This window comes from Trachemys scripta, chromosome 23 (assembly GCF_013100865.1).
Source record: "Trachemys scripta elegans isolate TJP31775 chromosome 23, CAS_Tse_1.0, whole genome shotgun sequence".
NCBI classification, from domain to species: domain Eukaryota; kingdom Metazoa; phylum Chordata; order Testudines; family Emydidae; genus Trachemys; species Trachemys scripta.
The window spans coordinates 14,349,799-14,368,208 of NC_048320.1; the positions used below are offsets into that span (position 1 = coordinate 14,349,799).

Genomic DNA, 18,410 nt, shown 5'->3' on the forward strand with positions numbered 1-18,410 from the left:
TGTTGGTGAATGGGACACCCCCCCCGCTGGGAGGGCTGAGCAGAGCCCCCCCTCCCCCGGCTGGGGGCTTCTTGCCTGGGCTGGCATGTTGTTATGGCCCTTCTACAAGGCTGGTGTAGCACCTTGGGGTAGCAATGGGGTGAACTTCTCTCTTCTTCCCCCCCCCCCCATCATGACCCTCCCAGCTGGGGGGCAGCCCCTTCCTAGCAACAGCCAGGGGGATTTCAGCCAGTCCCCCAGGGAGCGCTAGTTTCTGGACAATCAAATCCATTGCATGCAGTGGGCGTTGTGTGTGTTGGGGGGGGCGGGGGCTTTTTGGTAGGTGGTTTTTGACCAGGTAGAAAGTGTGAAAAATCAGGCCAGGGTAGGGGGGCAATAGGCACCTATATAAGACAAAGACCTGATATCGGAATTGTTCCTATAAAAGTCAGGACATCTGGTCACCCTAGCTTTGCTGACCCCAGGCAGGGCTCGCAGGCTGTGGAAATTCAGGGAGATCCCTGCACGGTCCAGCCTGAATGTTTGCCATGCGCCCTCACCCCTACAGGAAAGATTTTACAACACAGGAGTTAGGGCCAGCCCCCACCATGAGGGCAGCACCACAACTTATGTCTGTAAACACAGGAAAAACATTAAACCCACCCGGGCATCTGAATTTCTCATACAACCATCCGCCTGTGTGAAAGATACAGAGTCCCTGGTAGGTTTCGTTTCCCTTTGTCTTTGTCAGCAGCCTCTACAAATTCTGAGCTGTGTAGTGACTGTCTAAGCCAGATTAATGCAGCCCCTGCTCCGAGCAGCTCGCTATCTTTGTAAAGTGCCAAACTGCATGCTAAACAGTCACGCTAAGATCGTCACAGCCTTCATCTTGGAGGCAGAGAGAGCCTGCTGGCGCTCCCCTGACAACGTAAGGTCTCCTCTTTTATTTGGGGCCCCGTGAACCTTTTGGGTGTTGTGTGAGCGAGGGGGTAAATGTTGCGGAAATGCATTGCACAGTAGCGGGTAGTGATGGGGAGGAAAGTTTTAAAGAGCCTCTGAAGGAGGATCTACTCCATAATTTGCAATCAATACAGTGCAGTAGCTGTGTGTAACGGGTGGCAGAATTTCCAAATGCTCATGTTGCTCTTCAGATGCTTAGGGGGTGTCTGGGGAGTGGTGTTAGAGGGATGGGGTGACTGGGCGGGACAGGACAGGACAATCTGCAACAGCTACTGGCCCTGATCCTGCAGCTGAACTCGCCCAGGGCTCGGCTGGCAGGTAAAGGTCTGCTCCGACAGAGCCACTTGTAGAATGAGAGCGACGTTTGAGAGTGCCAGTCTAGCTTAGAACCTTCTCCCCCTACACAATTTCCTGCTGTTGTTTCATCAAGATGCTTTCTGTACTAAAGGTGCATGTTCCCATAGGTAGGGATGAGAGGACTTGTATTCTCCCTTCAATACAAACTCTGTGGGTGTAGGCAAGGAAAGGCTGCTGCCTGTCACACATTAAATGAGCTTTCTGGAAATGTTCATGTTTCCTGTTCAGGAAACAAGCAGGGTAGAGATATTACTATACAGTGTCAGAATCATGTCGTTTTGAAAAGGGCACAAGGAATGTTTAGAGGGTGCTGACTGACACTTTAAATAGCTAATACTTGGTATAGCGTACTATAGTGAAAAGGGAACAACTTTGTTCTTCAGAAGTATTTTAAGGAGACTGGGGCACTGTGGCAGGCCTGTTTCAATAGACGACCAAGAGAGGGGAAGTCTCCCTTGGCGCCATGTAAACCACTACAATCCCCCTTGCAGCTGGTGTCAGCAATTAAACAAACGCACCCTAAGAACTCCATCAAGCACATTGCTGGCCTGTGCTAACCTGACCTGTTGTCTGGTCACCTGAATAGGGGGAGACAGCAAGTGTAGAAAATCGGGGTGGGGGGTAATAGGAGCCTGTATAAGAAAAAGACCCCAAAATCAGGACTGTCCCTATAAAATCGGGACATCTGGTCATCCTACCCCCTATGTTTGTGCCATAGACAATGTCTGTTGCACTGTGGAGTGTTTGAAACGTTAGTTAGAGTTAGGAGTGCTGGGGAAAATAAACCTGAGCAAGTGTCCTGCATGTGACACCTGTCCAATGAGACTATAAACAAAAGTTCAAATCTCATTTCCTGGAACCACCACTCTTTGAACCAAGAGACAGGCAACTTTTTGCCACCTGCAGAAATGGGTATTGTGATTAAGAATGAGAACAGAAACTAAACTCTCTAACATAGCTCCAAACCCACTGTCACAGATCGCATTGGAATTTAGTCTTTGTATAGTTTCCCAAGATGTATTGTATGCATTACAGATGGTAAAAAAAATCAAGGTCTCTATCATAAGCTACTTAAAAAAACCAACCGAGGGCAGAATGCCAAGTGAGGTGATGTGAGTGGCAAGGTTTAACCGACATCTTAATGCCACCCATTTTTCTAAATCCTTTGTTGGGCCACCAGTGCTTAGAGGTTCTCCACATAACCCCAGTGCCAGTGCACTCTAGAAAAAAAACGCTCACTGGTCGTGTTTAATAGAAAACTGTTTGCTAACTGCTTTTTTCTCCCCCCCCCCCCCCCCCCAGGGAGAAAACACTGTTGCAAATCTTACCAGTGCCACTTAAAATTCATCCTCTTTCCTGGAAGGGAGACCAAGTACTTGTTTCCATATAAATAGGAGCTTTGTAGGGACAATTGTGGGGAAGGGGAGAAGTGACATAGCTTGTGTTGAATTGAATAGATTGTTTAATCAGAAACTGGCCAACTGCTCCTTTAAGACTTATTTGTGTGGTACCATTGTCTATCCATTTTGTATGTGGCCTGGTTTCATTAAAGAGCTTATTATTGAAAGCTGGCTGATAAACAATGGGTGCTGAGGGTGTTTTCTATTATTGTTCTTTTGTTTGCATCTTAAAAAAATGCTTCAGTTACTGCTGTTCACCAACAGCTGTTTTCATCAAAATAGTTGGACTGCAAACCAGTCACAGTCCAAATACTCTCAAATGCTCTCTTAGTTGTAGCTCTCACTCAATCTCTCTCGCTTATTACCTGCATACTTGCTGAGGTTAAATGGACCCTGTCAAGTTCAAATCTGACCCAACATTTAGATGTAAAAACAAGTTTTACAGCTCCCATTCAGACCACTTGGATGTGGACAAAGAGCCTGGCAGATGAAATGAGACCCCAAGTACCTCTGTAACGTGTAAAAAGTAGCATGTGCTTACCAAGAGGGAATATTGGCTCTGCCAAGCTCCCAAGAGAATTCCAGGTGGATTGTACCATTCTTCCAAACAAGGCCCAAGGCCACTTTTTATATAAAAAAGCTACTTTCTCTGGTAAGCATTCTGCCTCAAATGTGCCAATAGTACACAATGGTCAGTTAGTTACAGGGCTTCATTTTGAGATCATCATCCTACTTTTTAAAGATTCAATTCAGTTTTAAAGGGATTTATATTTTAGTAGCACCCACAAACGTGCTAGGCACTCCTCAGACATAGAGGAAGACACAGCCCTTGTCCCAAGTTGCTTAAAGCGAAGAGAACCACATAAGGATGGAGAGAATGATACAAGCAAAATGTTAGTTTCCACATACATGCCTACTCTGTCTTTACCCCATGAGTACTGGTGAGCAGAATCAAGCACTTCCCCTCTGCCATATTTGAATAGTAAAAGATGATCCAAGCTTTGCGTCAGCGATGAAACTGTTCACTTCTCTAGCATTTTGTCTCCACACTTGCTTCTACTAATTCGTTGTAGTGAAACCACCTTTGGTAAGCCAAGCTGTTGCTCCAGAGCAGGTTAACCGATCTCAGTGGCCAGAATATGCCCAAGAAGGAAATTAAAAGGCTATTTAACATTTACAAAAATCTTTGTCCCTGCTGGTACTATTGACAATATTTGTGCCTTTAAAATACCTTTTTCTTCAAATTCCAGCTTCTACGTGGCCCTATAGGGATTCCACAGTATATTGTCAAAGAAACTTGTGTGATGTCCTAATGCCGAGTTTGTGAGAGTACATCACTGCAGGACCAAGCCCCACCCCAAAACGTCTTACGATTTCATGAAGGCCAGTGTTTAATTCTGATGTATTTTGAATTACTCCTGGGTGGAAAGATCCTAATCTAATTTCTTTCCAGAGTAACCACATCTCATTGTGAATCCTGCTTGCAGTGCAAAATGCTGACCGGCAGAATCATGCCAACACTTGCCTCTTAGGTTTCTCCAGAAGCACCTGCTTCTGTAGAATCCAAGTGATTTCACTAGTTTGGGTTTCCCTTCAGTCTCCTGTAATGCCAATTGTGGGACGTTAAATGTCTTTGCTACACGTACAACACCACAAAAAATTATTCTACCCTGCAGCAGGTAGCTGCCAACAAAGATCTTACCTCACTCAGAGGCATTTCCAGGGGGGCCCTTCTGCACAGCATCCAAGAGGAAAGGGTCTTTCTGGCATGATGTGCAGCTGTAAGTACACACTCCTGCAGGCAGACACCTCTCTAAGCGGTCTCTTACATGCAACTGGAAAAACATCTGTAAAGCAGAGGTTCTCAAACTGGGGGCCGTGAGGTTATTACATGGGTGGTCGTGACCTATCAACCTCCACCCCAAACCCTCTTTCACCTCCAGCATTTATAATAGTGTTAAATATAAAACAAGTGTTTAATTTATAAGGGGGGGGGGAGGAGTTACACTCAGAGGCTTGCTCTGTGAAAGGGGTCACCAGTATAAAAGTTTCAGAACCACTGCGTAAAATATCGGACTTAAAATCAAATCAAACTTTCTGTAGTCTCTGCATTTTAGTTTTTGTTCTTGAACTGAATCTTCCCAACATCAGCAGCTGTCACAGTAGCATGAGCTTTCACTTCTCCTGTTCAGGCTATATTTAAGTTTCTGTGAGCAGTGTCTTTGAACACAAGTTTTAAATATGGTAACCTTACAGCTTTTTTATTTTCAGATAGACTGAGTTTGACCCAGGAACTGGTGTCTGGTATGTTAGAATTCAAGGAGGGTAAACAATCTGTATAAGCATGGGGTTTGCAATAGTATAACCTTGGAAACAGGTGTGAGCGTCTAGCTCGTAAAAGGCATAATCCACAGATAAACGAGCAGGCAGGCTGGCCTACACCTTTACGTTTTAATTTTCTTCTAAATTCAGCTTAAAAGGCTCACTTTGACCCATTAGGAGGGGAGTCAGCAGAAACATTTAAGCGCCAAGTTGTGTTTAGTTGTTCAGAGCACTGGAAGCTGAGAAGCAGCTGATAATGGTGGCACAGACTTATGACATAATAGTGTCATTTAAAACGATCAATGGACCATTTAATGCATATGTGAATAGCAAAACTATTGCTTCTGTCTAGTAAGAATTCAAACAGTGATCTATTGTTTAGTGTCAGAAAGATGGTATCTGTTTGGATTGTTATAGCAAAAAAATCATACAAATTCACTTTTTTTTTTAAACTTTCAGAACAGAGGCGTTACCCGGAAGAGCCATACATTCCTGCCTAAAATATTTAGAAAAATGTCTACTCAGTCATCGAAAGAGAGGCCCGAAAATCTGCAGTTTCCATTCCTTGATGACGACACTACCATGTCTACAGTCAAAGAGTCTAAAACCCTTTTTATCATAAGAGGCCTGCCTGGCAGTGGGAAATCCACTCTTGCCCAGGCTATTCAAGACCAGTATAAGGATGCCTGCAAGGTCATTTCTGCTGATACCTATAAAATTACACCTGCAATAAGAAGCTCCATTCCTGAAGATTATTCAAAGTTGGATGAGGATTTAGTTGACTATTGCAAGCGAGACATCAGTGTTGTTGTTGTGGATGATACTCACCATGAACGGGAACGGCTAGACCAACTCTTTGATATTGCTGACAAATACCAGTATAAAGTCCTCTTTGTTGAACCCAAAACACCTTGGAAGATGGACTGCTTGCAGCTTAAGGATAAGAATCAGTGGAAACTGTCTGTGGAAGATTTGAAGAAGATGAAACCAAGCTTGGAGAAAGATTTCCTACCTTTGTATTATGGATGGTTTTTGAGCAAAAAGAGCTCTGAGAACTTGAGGAAGACCGGGAAAGCCTTTTTAGATGAGCTCGGAAGTCTTAAAGTATTCAAAAAGGAGTCTAAGTACTGTACGTATATAAATATTTTACCAAGCTTTTTATTCTACTAACCAGAGGGAAGGTTACCACTTAATAGACAACACAGGGAACAAACTTGCCCACTCAGCTTCCAAAGTAACACGTCCAGTTCAGTCTAAATTCTCCACAAGTTATATTTAAAGACACTGATTAGAATAACAAGGCATGTTGTCCAAAAAGCAGCAGCAGCTTTAAATCATTTTTATGTAGGGAAGCACAACCCACTGCCTCTTAAATTTAAGTTTTTGGAACCTGATGTTTAGGGAATTTGCAGGGGGATATAGAACCTTGAGCCTGCAGCCCACAGGTCTGAATCCAGTGTAGACTGGAAATAACCAAGCCATTCCCACCTGCTGTCTCTGATGGCCTATGTGAAGTAAGTTAGAGGACAGAGGCCAAGGATTGAATAAAAATGGACTGAAACATCATGTTGCCCCTAAAGTGATCCCTGCAATATCAAGGCCTAGGCAAACTGGCTAGCAGTGCAAGGAAGCTTGCATTGCTGGACTACATGAGTTGTGTGGATAAAGAATACTTCATTTTCTACTGCTGGCTAGCACTCTCAGCTCTAAGTAAAATTAAACCTTAAGTATACCTCTTAAATGAGTATTTGCAGGGGAAGATGAACATTAATTTGTCAGTAGTAATTTTGCTTGTCTACACTTGCAGTTCTTCCTGCTGAAGATCCCAAAGTAAAATTGGACCTGACCAGCTACTTTGCGACAAGGCCACCCAGCGTCTTGCACTGTACTACAAAATTTACTGACTTTGGAAAGGCTATGGGAGCTGATGAATATGCACAACAAGAAGTTAGTGTCTTGGTTTGGTTTTTTTTTTCAAAAACGTGTGTTCGAGTTGTATGTTACGCCAACCTTTTACCTTGGTAGATTTGCTGTGGCCACGCAGCTTTCTAAAACCTTAGCGCGACTGCATCTGTCCCTTTCACAACAGCACTTGTGAAGTTGGCTCACTTGACAGCCTGTTTAGTAGAGAACTAGTAAGGCTGTTACTCCTCAGGACCGAGAAAGAACATTGACAGGGAGATGCATTGAGGAAGTTTTCATCTTGCCTCCAAACTAACTGCAAGTTCTTGTGGGTTTTTTCCTGTAAGTACTAGAGTTCTTCTCTAATGGCTTGGTTTTGAGTGCTCATGAGTTAAGGTATGGTCACTTCCATCTTTTGTACCATATCTGATCAGCCTGAGGTTCCAATTAAAATACATAAATTAAGATGACCAAAAGGGAGAGGAGGGAGGAAGAGAGAAAACAGTGACCTGTAACCATGATGATGTTTTCATTACCATATTGAGTGCTGGAGAAGGCCAGTGAAAGACCCTAAGGTTGAGGAGAGCAGTTATTCATGATACACTTTGTAGCATATGTGGAATGTGTGAAAATTCCTCAAAGGAGATCAGTGAAGAATCTAACTGAAAAGGCAAAGTAGTAGATCTGGATGTGTAAACCTTCGAAGGGGCTTGGCAGGGCAAGGTTAACGTCACACTGAGTCAGTTAAAGTCCTATTCTGGATTCAGATTGTTTGGTCTTCTCTCCCCTTAGGTTGTGAAGGCTTCCTACGGAAAAGCCTTTACCCTGACTATCTCTGCGCTGTTCCTCACAACAAAAACAGCTGGTGCTCGTGTGGAACTGAGTGAGCAAGAACTGCTGCTGTGGCCGGGAGACGTCGACAAGATCCTGCCTACAGACAACCTGCCCAAAGGCAGCCGGGCTCACATTACCCTTGGATGCGCCAGTGGCATAGAACCGGTCCAGACTGGAATTGACTTGCTGGAGTTTGTCAAGCTGGAAAAGGCAGGGACCAAAGATGATGAAATTGAGGAAATTGGTGGAGGGAAACTGCAGTACTTTGGCAATGGCATGTGGATGCTCCTACTTTCTAAAAAGATTGAAGTGAAAGCTATTTTCTCAGGTTACTATGGCAAGGGAAAGCTAGTGCCGACTCAGGGAAGTAACAAGCGAGGCTCTGCCTTCAATCCCTGCACTATCATCTAAGTGCTCCAGCCCTGCAGTCTGGTTTTTTGTTTTTAAGACAATAACTTGGGTAACCTTTATAAAGCTGTAAAAAGAAAGTTCTGTGTGTACTAAAGTAGCCCTTCTGCAAACTCTAGTATGAAGTGTCTCTCCTGGGACAATGAATTGGCCCTCAGGAAGGAAATTGGTGACCTGACTAAAGGAAAACTAAGTGGCTAAACTGATAGTTAAGTAGACCAAAAAGGAGATTTGAAATAACTGAAGTGCTGAATGACTTTTTAAAATGATAGATTTTTGTAGAGAGGTCTCATTTCTCTTGTTTTGTTCCTCAGAGGATCATTCCAGATAGTCTACGTGTTTTGTAATTTCCCTATGAACCACAATCCCTAGAAGATGTGACCATAATAACTGATTTAGCTACTTTTCATTCTGTGAAGCCAACTGAGTTGAAGCTGAAAGTTCAGCCCAGTTTTAAGTTGGTACAGTCCCCCACAGGCTGATGATTAAAGCCACTAAGCCTTGGTGGGAGGGGAACAAGTGCGCCAAGTAGCTTTGGTCTACAAGCACAAGGATTAGGTATGTACTTAGGGGAGTCTAAGAATCTTCATTCGGAAGGGTCCAACTATTGCATCCCCAGGGCTACCCTAACTTCATGTGCTACCAGAATGGTTTGAAGACTTCCTTGGGAGTGAGAGAAGTGAAAAGTGCATTGGTGGGTGGGGGAAGGATCTACTTCCAGTTTAAAATTGAAGCTCTATTAAATGGAACTATTATGGGTAAGATCATGAAAAGGAGAATTTAAATATCAGGAAAAACTTCCTAGCAGCAAGATCTGCTCTGTCTTCTACAGGAGCCACCATCATATGAGACATCTAAGTGTAGACTGGACAAAGCACTACTGTATGTATATTGTAGGGAACAATCCAGCCTTGGCAGGGAGATGGAATAGATTAACTAATAGGTCTTTTCCATCTCTAACTCCTGATCCTATATAAACTAAAATCATGTCTGAAGTAGTAAATTGTACTTCATGCAAAATAGGGTTTCCTACTTTGGATTCAAAGTCTAATTCTTTTGAATGTTAAGATTAGCATGGAAGTACATGAAGCTAACATGTTACTTAGGAAACAAATAATGGTGGCAGTGTAGTTTATGCATAACTTAACCTGCTTAAATCTCAATTTTCCAGCTGGTTGTCTAATGTTCAAACATTTTAGTTATTACTTTTTAATTATAGTTGAAACTTGTTTCTGCTCACGTGAACGTAGCCAAATGCTGCTTGCCTATTGATCCGATATTTGCTGTCATTACACTCCTGTAACATTTGGCTGAACTAATCAATTCAGGTCAGAACGAGCAGTTTAAACTCATGTTATGGCTTAGTGTCCCATGAACTGTAAAGTGTACTGAAATAAATCCAGTATTAATATGTAAGCGTTTACTGTGTCTGACATGCACATGCAAGGTTCACAACAGTAAAGGATCTCTCGCCAGGACACCACACCCCTAACTGTGCTCAGTGTGGGCAAGGAGGTCACTTACCAAGTAAGCTTGCAAAACCCAAATCCATGGGGGGAAGTTTCTTTTGGTTCCCCTCTCTGAACAGCTAAAACAAAACTGAGGGAAGCTTTAGGGCTCACCTGGTGGAATATCAGATTCTGCAATTTGGTGAGTTTATTGGTGAAAACAATAAACGCCTCCCAACTGCTCTAAGTGAGAACACTGACAACAGTTCACTTTACTCTGCTTCTGAGCAAGGCACACTCCGTTTCCCTTCCCTTCAGCAGAGAAACTGTGAGGTGTCTGCCTCTGCCAAAATTCAACCCTAGACAGTCACAAGCTCCAGTGTGCTCCACAGGGGAAGCCCAGACTAAAAGGAGACCATTAAGTGTTCAGCTAAATCCCTGGGAGAGCAGGCCCATCGTTATAGTCATTGGGGGGGAACATGTCTTTCCCTTAATGGCATGTACCCCACAAGTCTTCCTCCCAGTCGGTACGCTGAAAACCCGACAGGAAGTTCTCAAAACAGGGTGCCCAACTTTAAAATGTGGGTTAGCTGGCGAGCCTGGCTTGTTTGCCTGGTCAAGAACAGTCACACGCTCATCATTTAAGTGTTTATTAGTTTGTACATCATATACAGTTTATAATAAACCAATTGCATATGGTTTTGCTTCAGTCTGGTTGAGAGTCTGCATATAAACACATCATATGAATTATGCCTAATGAAGTAAACAACAAATATTCACATTTTTTTACCCTTCACATCCTAGAAAGGTAAAGGGCCCAAAGAGGGACAGTGTTTATACCAATGTGAAGCCTGCCTTGAAGAGGGTTGGGCAGTTAGGAAAGCTATCTAGAATACAGATTGCTTCATGCAATAACCTTTCCTCTCAAGGGAAAGGTTAAATCTTTACACTGAGGTAAACATACAGAATCTATTCCTTAAATTCAATTAAATACTACAGCATGGGGGCTAACGTCCTCTGAGTGGCTTCACATCAGCATATCCGCTTTTGTCTCTAGTACTCCTTAACATCTCTTGACAATAAAGCCGATATTATGCATGCAACAAAAGGTGTTCAGGTGGCCATTTTGCACTGCAAAAACATTGCTTCACACTCTTACCATTTTCACTTTGCTTGTGTAGCACGAGCCATTACGTGAAAGCAGGGATATCAATTTAAGAGTGGCTGGCGCAGTGCCTGCCCAGCCACAGAAGGGGAAAGATGGAAAGCCAACAAGCTCTTGACAAACTACAGTATTTTTGTGCCATCTCTGATTCAACCAAAGCTCTAGCCCAACAACAGTCTGCCACTTGTGGAATAGACGACAAGCCACCTTAGCACTCCAGCTAATAATCTGCATTCAGACCCAGGGCAGCTGTGTGCGCCAGGGCCCGGCTTTACCGGGAAGTTATTCAAAGGAGAAGGGAAGATCGTATCCCACTGTGTGCACAGCTGGGGCAAACTAGAGCCAAAAGGTTACCTACCTATTATCTCAACCCACATGTATGTTCCTCTATTCTGGGAAATAGGCAGTAATGTGAAAATCTCCCAACAGAGCAGCTGTTGCATGTAAATGACATGCGATTTCGAGCAGGGTCACAGTTCTTACTAGCGTTGGGTTTGTTGCTTTTCAGAACCAGTTTTAGTACTGAGGGAGCTGGACTTTAGCACTAGACCAGGGGAATCTAAAGGTGGTGTGACACACAAGCTTGTTTGTTTTTCTGAGCAGGGGGTGGGGTACAAGGCACAAACTTAAGCTGGAAGAACACAAGTCTACTCAAAGCAGATCTATTGCCAACTGTTAGTGTTAAAGAAGCGAGGAGGTAATCTGACAAGACAGCAAGCCACTGTGTGGTCTGAATACTTCAGTCAGTCATTTATCTGAAGACCAGTTTGGTTAAACACTGATCCCTGGAAAGAACCTACAGCCAAGTGGCTCTCAATCCTCATTCTAGCTGGACGCCAAAGTGCTCTAGGGACTTAATTAAGTACTTCATGAACCAATGTATGTTGCCCCAAAAATCTTTAATGCAATTATTTACAAATGCAATTTGCATTAAACAGTCAAAGCCTGTAGCTCCAATAAAAATCCATCCTCGGATGGAAACACCAAGTGTACGGATAAAGAGCACTCCCCCTTACACAGCATAGCAGCCAAAACCGCCAAGAAAGACCCCACAGAAAGGGGGCTAGAAGCACCTTAATGTTCTTTAAAACTCATTTTTTGGCGTTCGGGTTGTGTCTGTGCCTGACCAGGATTTGAACCCAACACTAATATCACCTCTTGCAGGAGTTACTGCCAATAGACCTGTTATTCCTGGAAGTAAAGCCAGTGCTGAGAAAGGGGAAGGAGGAATATACCCAGGTTTGCCAGTCTAAATGTAGCCTGCCTTTAGACCTTAGACATTCCACACACAAGCATCTCCAAACACCACATGGACAGATTTTTAACAAAATGCAGCGTCTCCTGCTTTCATTTTGACTGGACTTGGGCTGGATTACCTGAGACTAACCCAACTGCAGCTCAGAAACTTCATATTTTGGTCACAAGGAGGGACATCACAAGAGCACTACAGGGGAAAGCAAAATCCTTAACAGTTCTCTTATTTCAACAAATGTTTTTTAGAATAACCGAGATTAGTTTGACTTTATACCAGTAGGTACATTTGTGTGGGCTTTTAAAAAGCAGATACGTCTCTGTAGCTTGTCTCTTAAGGTCCTTGATCTCAGGTGTCCTAACAAGTGACCATGCCACTCACTGAACTCAGTTCTCGGTGTATTTTGTCATATCTGCTGACTTCAGAGGAACAACAACTCTCTATTCCTTTTCCTACCGGAGTCACTGCCTGCAGCTGTGGGAAAGCAAGGTTCTGTTTTGGCTCATGCCCGCTCCAGAGGATTCTTAATTAGGTTCCAATAGCAGAATGTGGAGTGGTGATTTAAGAGCCACTCAACTTCCAGATTCCAGGCTAAGGAAAAAACCGCTGTTTACTTGTAAAACTAAGCCAGGCTGCTCCGGAATAACGGAGGTTCCCTACGCAGGGAACTGCATGGTGGCATTTTTAGTCACTTTTCAGAATAAAAACAGATTCAGGGGCTTCCTGTTGTGCCACAAATACAGTTAGTAATTTACCATTGTAAAGACTGACTTCAAAAAATAAGACGTGTGTTTCATGAAGAGTAGGATCTTTGAGTGCCAGTCTCCTTCACATGGAAAATAAAGCCTATATTCCACAGGTGAGTCAGAAAAGGAAGAGCACAGCTCTAAATAAGGTCTAATTAATCCATTTTCCCACTCTGCCTGTTATGGGAATTACCGCCTACATCAGCTTTGTCTTCTACCACCTATAGAAAGCTTGAACACATTGTCAGGTTAAGAGACCTGCTACTTACAGTGGCAAATTCCTACATCCTGTACTCCGAACAAGCCAGAGGGAAGACACAAGAGAATAGATGTAGCAGTCAGACAAATGGCATCAAGGCTCCCTGTTGGCGACTTACGAAATACAATCTAGAAAATCAATCCTGCTCAGTAGCTGTAAAGTGTGAATGCAATGTTTTAAACCACACACTCAGCTAGGCAGATACGGTCCGAAAGAAACAGTTCCACCTGCCTAAACGACTGTGCTAACACAAGAGGGAGGCTGCAGTTTTAACATACGTATGCCACAATACTCATTTGCTACTGTCCTGAGATAACAGTACAATTCCTGAATTTCCACTAGTGTTGTAATGCACTCTGCAAAGTGAATGGATGTTTGCATTCACTTTTAGTCACACAATAGTGCTTTTTAAAAAAAAAGTCTTGGCACTCACCAGATTAATATTTAACTACAATAAATCATGCAATCATGTACAGTTTCTATAAATATCTGCTGTGTATATGTCCCCTCTTTGCCCCCAAAAGAACTGTCTTTTTTAAAAGTGGGGAGCAGGGAAGTCGGCCAACACTTAACTAAAAAAAGAACATCAACAAAATGCAAGAAATGTCTCTGTACTCTGCTAATAGAATCGGAGACGATTCCAAACGGTGCAGGGGTGAATAAAATGCAAGATGCTACAATTGTGAATCTCGAACATCCCACCGAAGTGATGTCGTGTAAACTTTGATTTGCAGACGAACCAGAGAAAGTTTCAAAATGCAGACCAACTTCTATGCCCCAAGACATTTAACCTACGGGAGTTGATAAGATTCTAGCACCTTATTCTGCTCTCACTTACGCCAGAGTCCCAAGGTTGAGTCCATCAAGTTACACTGGTGTAGGGGAGAAGAATAAACGCGGTGGGGGTCTCAGTCTTCTAAACCATTTCTCAATGCTGGCTCAGTCTAAATGCTGGTTTTTGAACTTCCTTTGCTGATATTGGGCTGCAATAACTGGAATTAAGCCCTTAAATCTGCCCTCCATGAGAGCAGATTGTCATCTTTCGGAGAGAAGTAGCAGCATGACTTACTGTGTTGGTGGCAGTACCCTGCATTTCTATGCCATCTGTGAGAGACACATGACTGGCATTGCAATCTGGCAATCCTGCAGCCAACTGAATTGAAGGAGGGGTCTAGCCCTTGACTGGAGGGAAGATATCAAGGAAATGTGAACTGAAAGTCAATTATTTTATGCTAGAATTTCATTGTAAACCTTGTTTTCTGTAATATTACACACACACACACACACACACACACACACACACACACAAAGTGTCAGCCAATCAGATCTGCTGGATAGAAAGTGGTCCATACATCCTTACATTTACTTTTATGCACAACCCATCTGTTCTCTTGCCAATCAGAATGCAACTTTTCAACAACTGTCTCTACAAAACAGCAATTGAAGTTTAACACAATCACAAGAAAATCTCCCTCAAAAACGGTTCTGCCCCTTTGGGCCAGTGCTGGTCAGCATTTATCTAGCAATTATCCAGTGACTTTCTACAAACGCCAACTCCACATCTATGGTAAAGGCCATTGAAAATCCCATCAGATATAAGGCTACTGTGAAAAACTCCAAAACTACTTCCCAGGTGGTACTTGACTTGGATGGAGCCTCCATTCAGCGGAGATGACTATTCACATGAGCTCTTTACTATATGGAAGAAGAAATTGTTCTACAAAGACGTACTCCCCTCACAGCCAATATCAGGGTCTGACCCCAAATCCACAGGAAACAACAAAGGGCAGTATTAGTATGAGAAGTCAGGCAATGCTCTAAAAGCACGTCAATTCTGAGTTCGGGATAGCGCGTCAGCATGCAACTCTGGCTTTAGCTCATCAACAGATCACGTACGCTGGCACAAAGAGGCAGTGAGGCAAGTTATGCACCATCAGCCCAGAGTTTCTGCCATAACTTGGAATTTCTTTGTTCCTGTAAAATACTTGGAATGCCATTTAAAACTCACACAGTTGTGTTACATTAAAAACAGACAATTTCTGTAAACGTTACCAACAGTTGCCCATAGTAACCAGTCTTCAAACATGCTGTGCATTTTTTACAAGTTGGAAACAGGCAGCCCGCATTATGGATTTGCAATATGGAAAAACATCATAAACATAAAGGGTGTTTTTAGACCGTAGAAACAAACCAATCCCAACCTAGCAAAGCCATGTTTTAATCACATACACTGCAATTAAATGATTGAGTGAATTAATTATGAAAGAGGAACTGCAAAGAAATTCACCCCAGACCAATTTGAATATCCCCTTAAACAAAGATGGGGCGTCTTGGAGTGGAAGCATTTAGAGTGCTTATTTCTAGCTGCCCCATAGGGAGTTCTCTCATATCCACGGCTCCCATAAATCTGAAGGAGGATTTCTCTCCAGTACGAAAAAACATTAAAGATCCCTATTTGTCATTTACATGAATGCCCGGGTGTACATTCTCGTAGAGCCATGGCAAACGAAACTGCAGCTGGCAAACAGGACGTAGCTGCTTGGAGGTTAGAAAAACTCGGTTACGATTCAATTACTTACAAGTAAAAATGGGGTTCCACAAACCCTGATGTGGTGCCATCCTGCACTCTGGAACCAACCGAAAGGAGCCATGAACAAGCTGGGTTGCCAGCAACAAGACCCTGGAAGAAGTCCGAACAGTCTGAAAACAGGGGCCAGCATGGAGGGACCAAAAGATTCAAAACATTTTATTTTTTTTAATAAAGTTAACAGTAAAACAAAATTCACAAGCCTTCCCCGCCCCTCTCTTCAGCGCTGGTTTCCTCTTCTCACACAAAGCACACAACAGAGAGGTTTCCAACTGAGAAAATGAAACTGCTCTAAGTACAATGAGACATGATGAAGGCAGGAGTCTAATTATGTCCGTATTCAAGGTTAAAACGAGGATTTCAGGTGGGTGTATGTGGTTTGTATGTTTTTATTTTAGCCAAACTGGAAAAAGAAATTTCCTGGCCCAGAAGCTGAAAGAGAAAGTGAGAAATATTAGAGCTCGCGAGTCTCTCTCCAGAACAATGCTCGTGAACATCCGTGGAGCGCTGGGCAAACACGCAGCCCTTGGACAGAAACACAAGGGATGGGCTCCGGGCAGTCTAACTCCGCCACACAAACAGGGGAACGGAGTAACGCTGGCACAGGGTCAATGCTGATATGTTAAAGGGGTCTGGAGAAAGGATTGCAAGGGCGAGAGTAATTTGCAAACAAGACTCTTCCCAGGTCAGGGGTCCGTGAGTTTCTCCCGGGGGTTGTATTAATGCTGGTTAAGTCCCGACCAGATGCTCGGCGCTGTACAAGCCACCCCTGTGCCAAGAGGCGTGCAATCTATGGGGAGCTGACCATGCACCAGGAGACGGATGGTCAGTGTGGAGCATAACAGCATTTGCAACATCCCCTGGCCAACTCAAATGCAGCGACAATAGGCCGGGCCCTCCAGAAGGCCCCTGGGAGTTGTGTGCGTCTAACAGGAGACAGGACGGGCTAGGCTAGCTATGCAACATGTCTGATCAGACACCCTCCTTACCAGTGACCCAGCCAAGCCTATTTCCCAGCAACAGAACACCATTAGTGCCAAGTGTTCACACACCTCGAGGGGGAAGCTTTTCTCTACATAGGCCCCAGAAGCAGCCATCTGCTGGTGCACTGCACAGACCACGCACGCAAGCAGTGAAATCAAACATGAACCCTTTCGACCACTGACCTACGTCTGGGACGTTAATGTGACCATCACGTATATGAACAGCACACACATTTCTCATGCTGGTGGAAAGACGTGTCACCTACCTTCAAAACTGAAGCCACCTGGCCCACCAAAGAAAGCCTTGAAGATATTGTTAGCATCAAAATCTACGGAGGGAGAAGAGAGTTGTCAGTTAGAGACATTGCTGCTGTTATTTCACATCTTTGTAGAGGCTTTTTAAACAAAGGATCCTAAAGTCCTTCAAGAATGGCAACACAAGCTGTGTGGAGACGGCTCGCTTTATCCCCCACGGAAACGCAGCAGCAGGGAGCAGCGCTGCAGGGGTTTAGGGCAGAGTGCGCAGACTGCCGGCGTCACCAGAGAGACAGACAAAAAGAGTGACTGCTAGAGCTAGTGCTTGGTCTGGACACGACTGGCCAACAGGCTGATGGCTGGGATACACATCATGCAACCAACAGGGACCAGGAGCTGGGAGCATCCATGGAAGACAATCTCTTCAGCAGAACAGTGTCCCCTAGCTACAGGCTGGGGTACTGGTCAGTACTGACAGAGGGAAGGATGCCATCTGCTGAATCACCAACAGCCAAGGGCAGCCCTCAAGTGTTCCTTGGCCATCTCCCACCCAAGTATCGGCACAGCAGGACCACGATCCGTTCACGGTGCCGTCGGACATGGCAGGCGTTTAACACAAGCCAGGGAAGGAACAGCCCCTCCAGAAGTGAAGGCAGACCTGGCATCGCATGCTTGTGGGAGCACTTACCTGCCATGTTCATGCCATCCTCGTCCAGATCCTGCCCACTGTCGTAGCGAGCCTTCTTCTTGGGATCCGACAGGATGGTGAAGGCTTCTCCGACTTCTTTGAACTTCTTCTCCTCTTCTTTCTGTATTTCTGCACTCGCCCCACTGTGCCGGTCTAAGGGGCAAAGACAGGTAGGAAAGTGGCTTTCAACTGCTGCCAAGCGTAGCTGGAAAACACTACACGTTCCAGCAAACCATCGGCTTTCATGTCCCACCATGGTCATCCTGCTGAAACTCAAACAGTACAGCCCAGAGCGGGGTTCTGAAGGCTGGGACAGTGCTTCCTCTGAAACTCTCTCTTCTGTTAACTTCTGCTCTCTGAAAAACCAAAAGCAGTGAGCTGCATGCTAACAGCAGAAAACATTTCTCTACCTGGGTGATGCATGAGTGCCCGTTTCCTATAGGCCTTCTTGATCTCGTCTTCGGAGGCGTTTTTGTCCACCCCGAGGATTTTATAGTAGTCTTTCCTTTTGCTCTTTTTCAGTTCCACCTGTGCATTCTTTAGGAATTGCTTGTGTTCTAGAAAGAAGAGCAAGGCAAAGGAAAGCGCCTCGTAGCAGCAGCAGAAGGAAAGCATCCTTCGAGAATTAAAGAATTTGTTTTCTCTCGCTGTCCGCAGTTTACGTCTGTGCACTCACGTCCTTGTACTTAACCCCAGGGGGTTGGGAACCAGGGGCCTAGGTACTACAGGTAGCCATAGCCTCTCGAGACTCCGCATTTTAGATATTGGCCAATCCCCACTCACATGACAATCCCTTTGCATTAGCTAGGTGCAATGCCCAAGCCAAACCATCCAGCGAGTGCTGCTTCCGCCTTACATCGCTTCA

The 18,410-nt window shown here is 44.3% G+C and overlaps 2 protein-coding genes across 7 annotated transcripts in view; one reads left to right on the top strand and one right to left on the bottom strand.

Moving 5' to 3' along the window:
- The window catches only part of CNP (2',3'-cyclic nucleotide 3' phosphodiesterase), an 8,953-nt gene extending 588 nt beyond the window's left edge, over positions 1-8,365 (top strand). Inside the window, exons 1-4 of one of the 2 annotated variants that reach the window (XM_034756014.1) lie at positions 751-907; positions 5,478-6,147; positions 6,826-6,965; positions 7,713-8,365. In XM_034756014.1, the coding sequence (XP_034611905.1) occupies positions 779-907; positions 5,478-6,147; positions 6,826-6,965; positions 7,713-8,165 (1,392 nt within the window). In that variant the 5' untranslated portion in view covers positions 751-778 and the 3' untranslated portion in view covers positions 8,166-8,365. Of the gene's footprint in view, positions 1-750; positions 908-5,477; positions 6,148-6,825; positions 6,966-7,712 lie in introns of those variants that run through there. The other variant, XM_034756015.1, reaches the window with a different exon arrangement.
- Positions 8,366-10,244: 1,879 nt separating this feature from the next.
- DNAJC7 (DnaJ heat shock protein family (Hsp40) member C7) overlaps positions 10,245-18,410 on the bottom strand; it is a 29,236-nt gene continuing 21,070 nt past the window's right edge. For all 5 annotated transcript variants that reach the window (XM_034756011.1, XM_034756008.1, XM_034756010.1 and 2 more), the window contains 4 exons: positions 17,956-18,102; positions 17,546-17,698; positions 16,869-16,931; positions 10,245-16,051 (listed from right to left, as the gene is read on the bottom strand). In XM_034756011.1, coding sequence (XP_034611902.1) covers positions 16,014-16,051; positions 16,869-16,931; positions 17,546-17,698; positions 17,956-18,102 — 401 coding nt within the window. In that variant the 3' untranslated portion in view covers positions 10,245-16,013. The remainder of the gene's footprint in view (positions 16,052-16,868; positions 16,932-17,545; positions 17,699-17,955; positions 18,103-18,410) is intronic.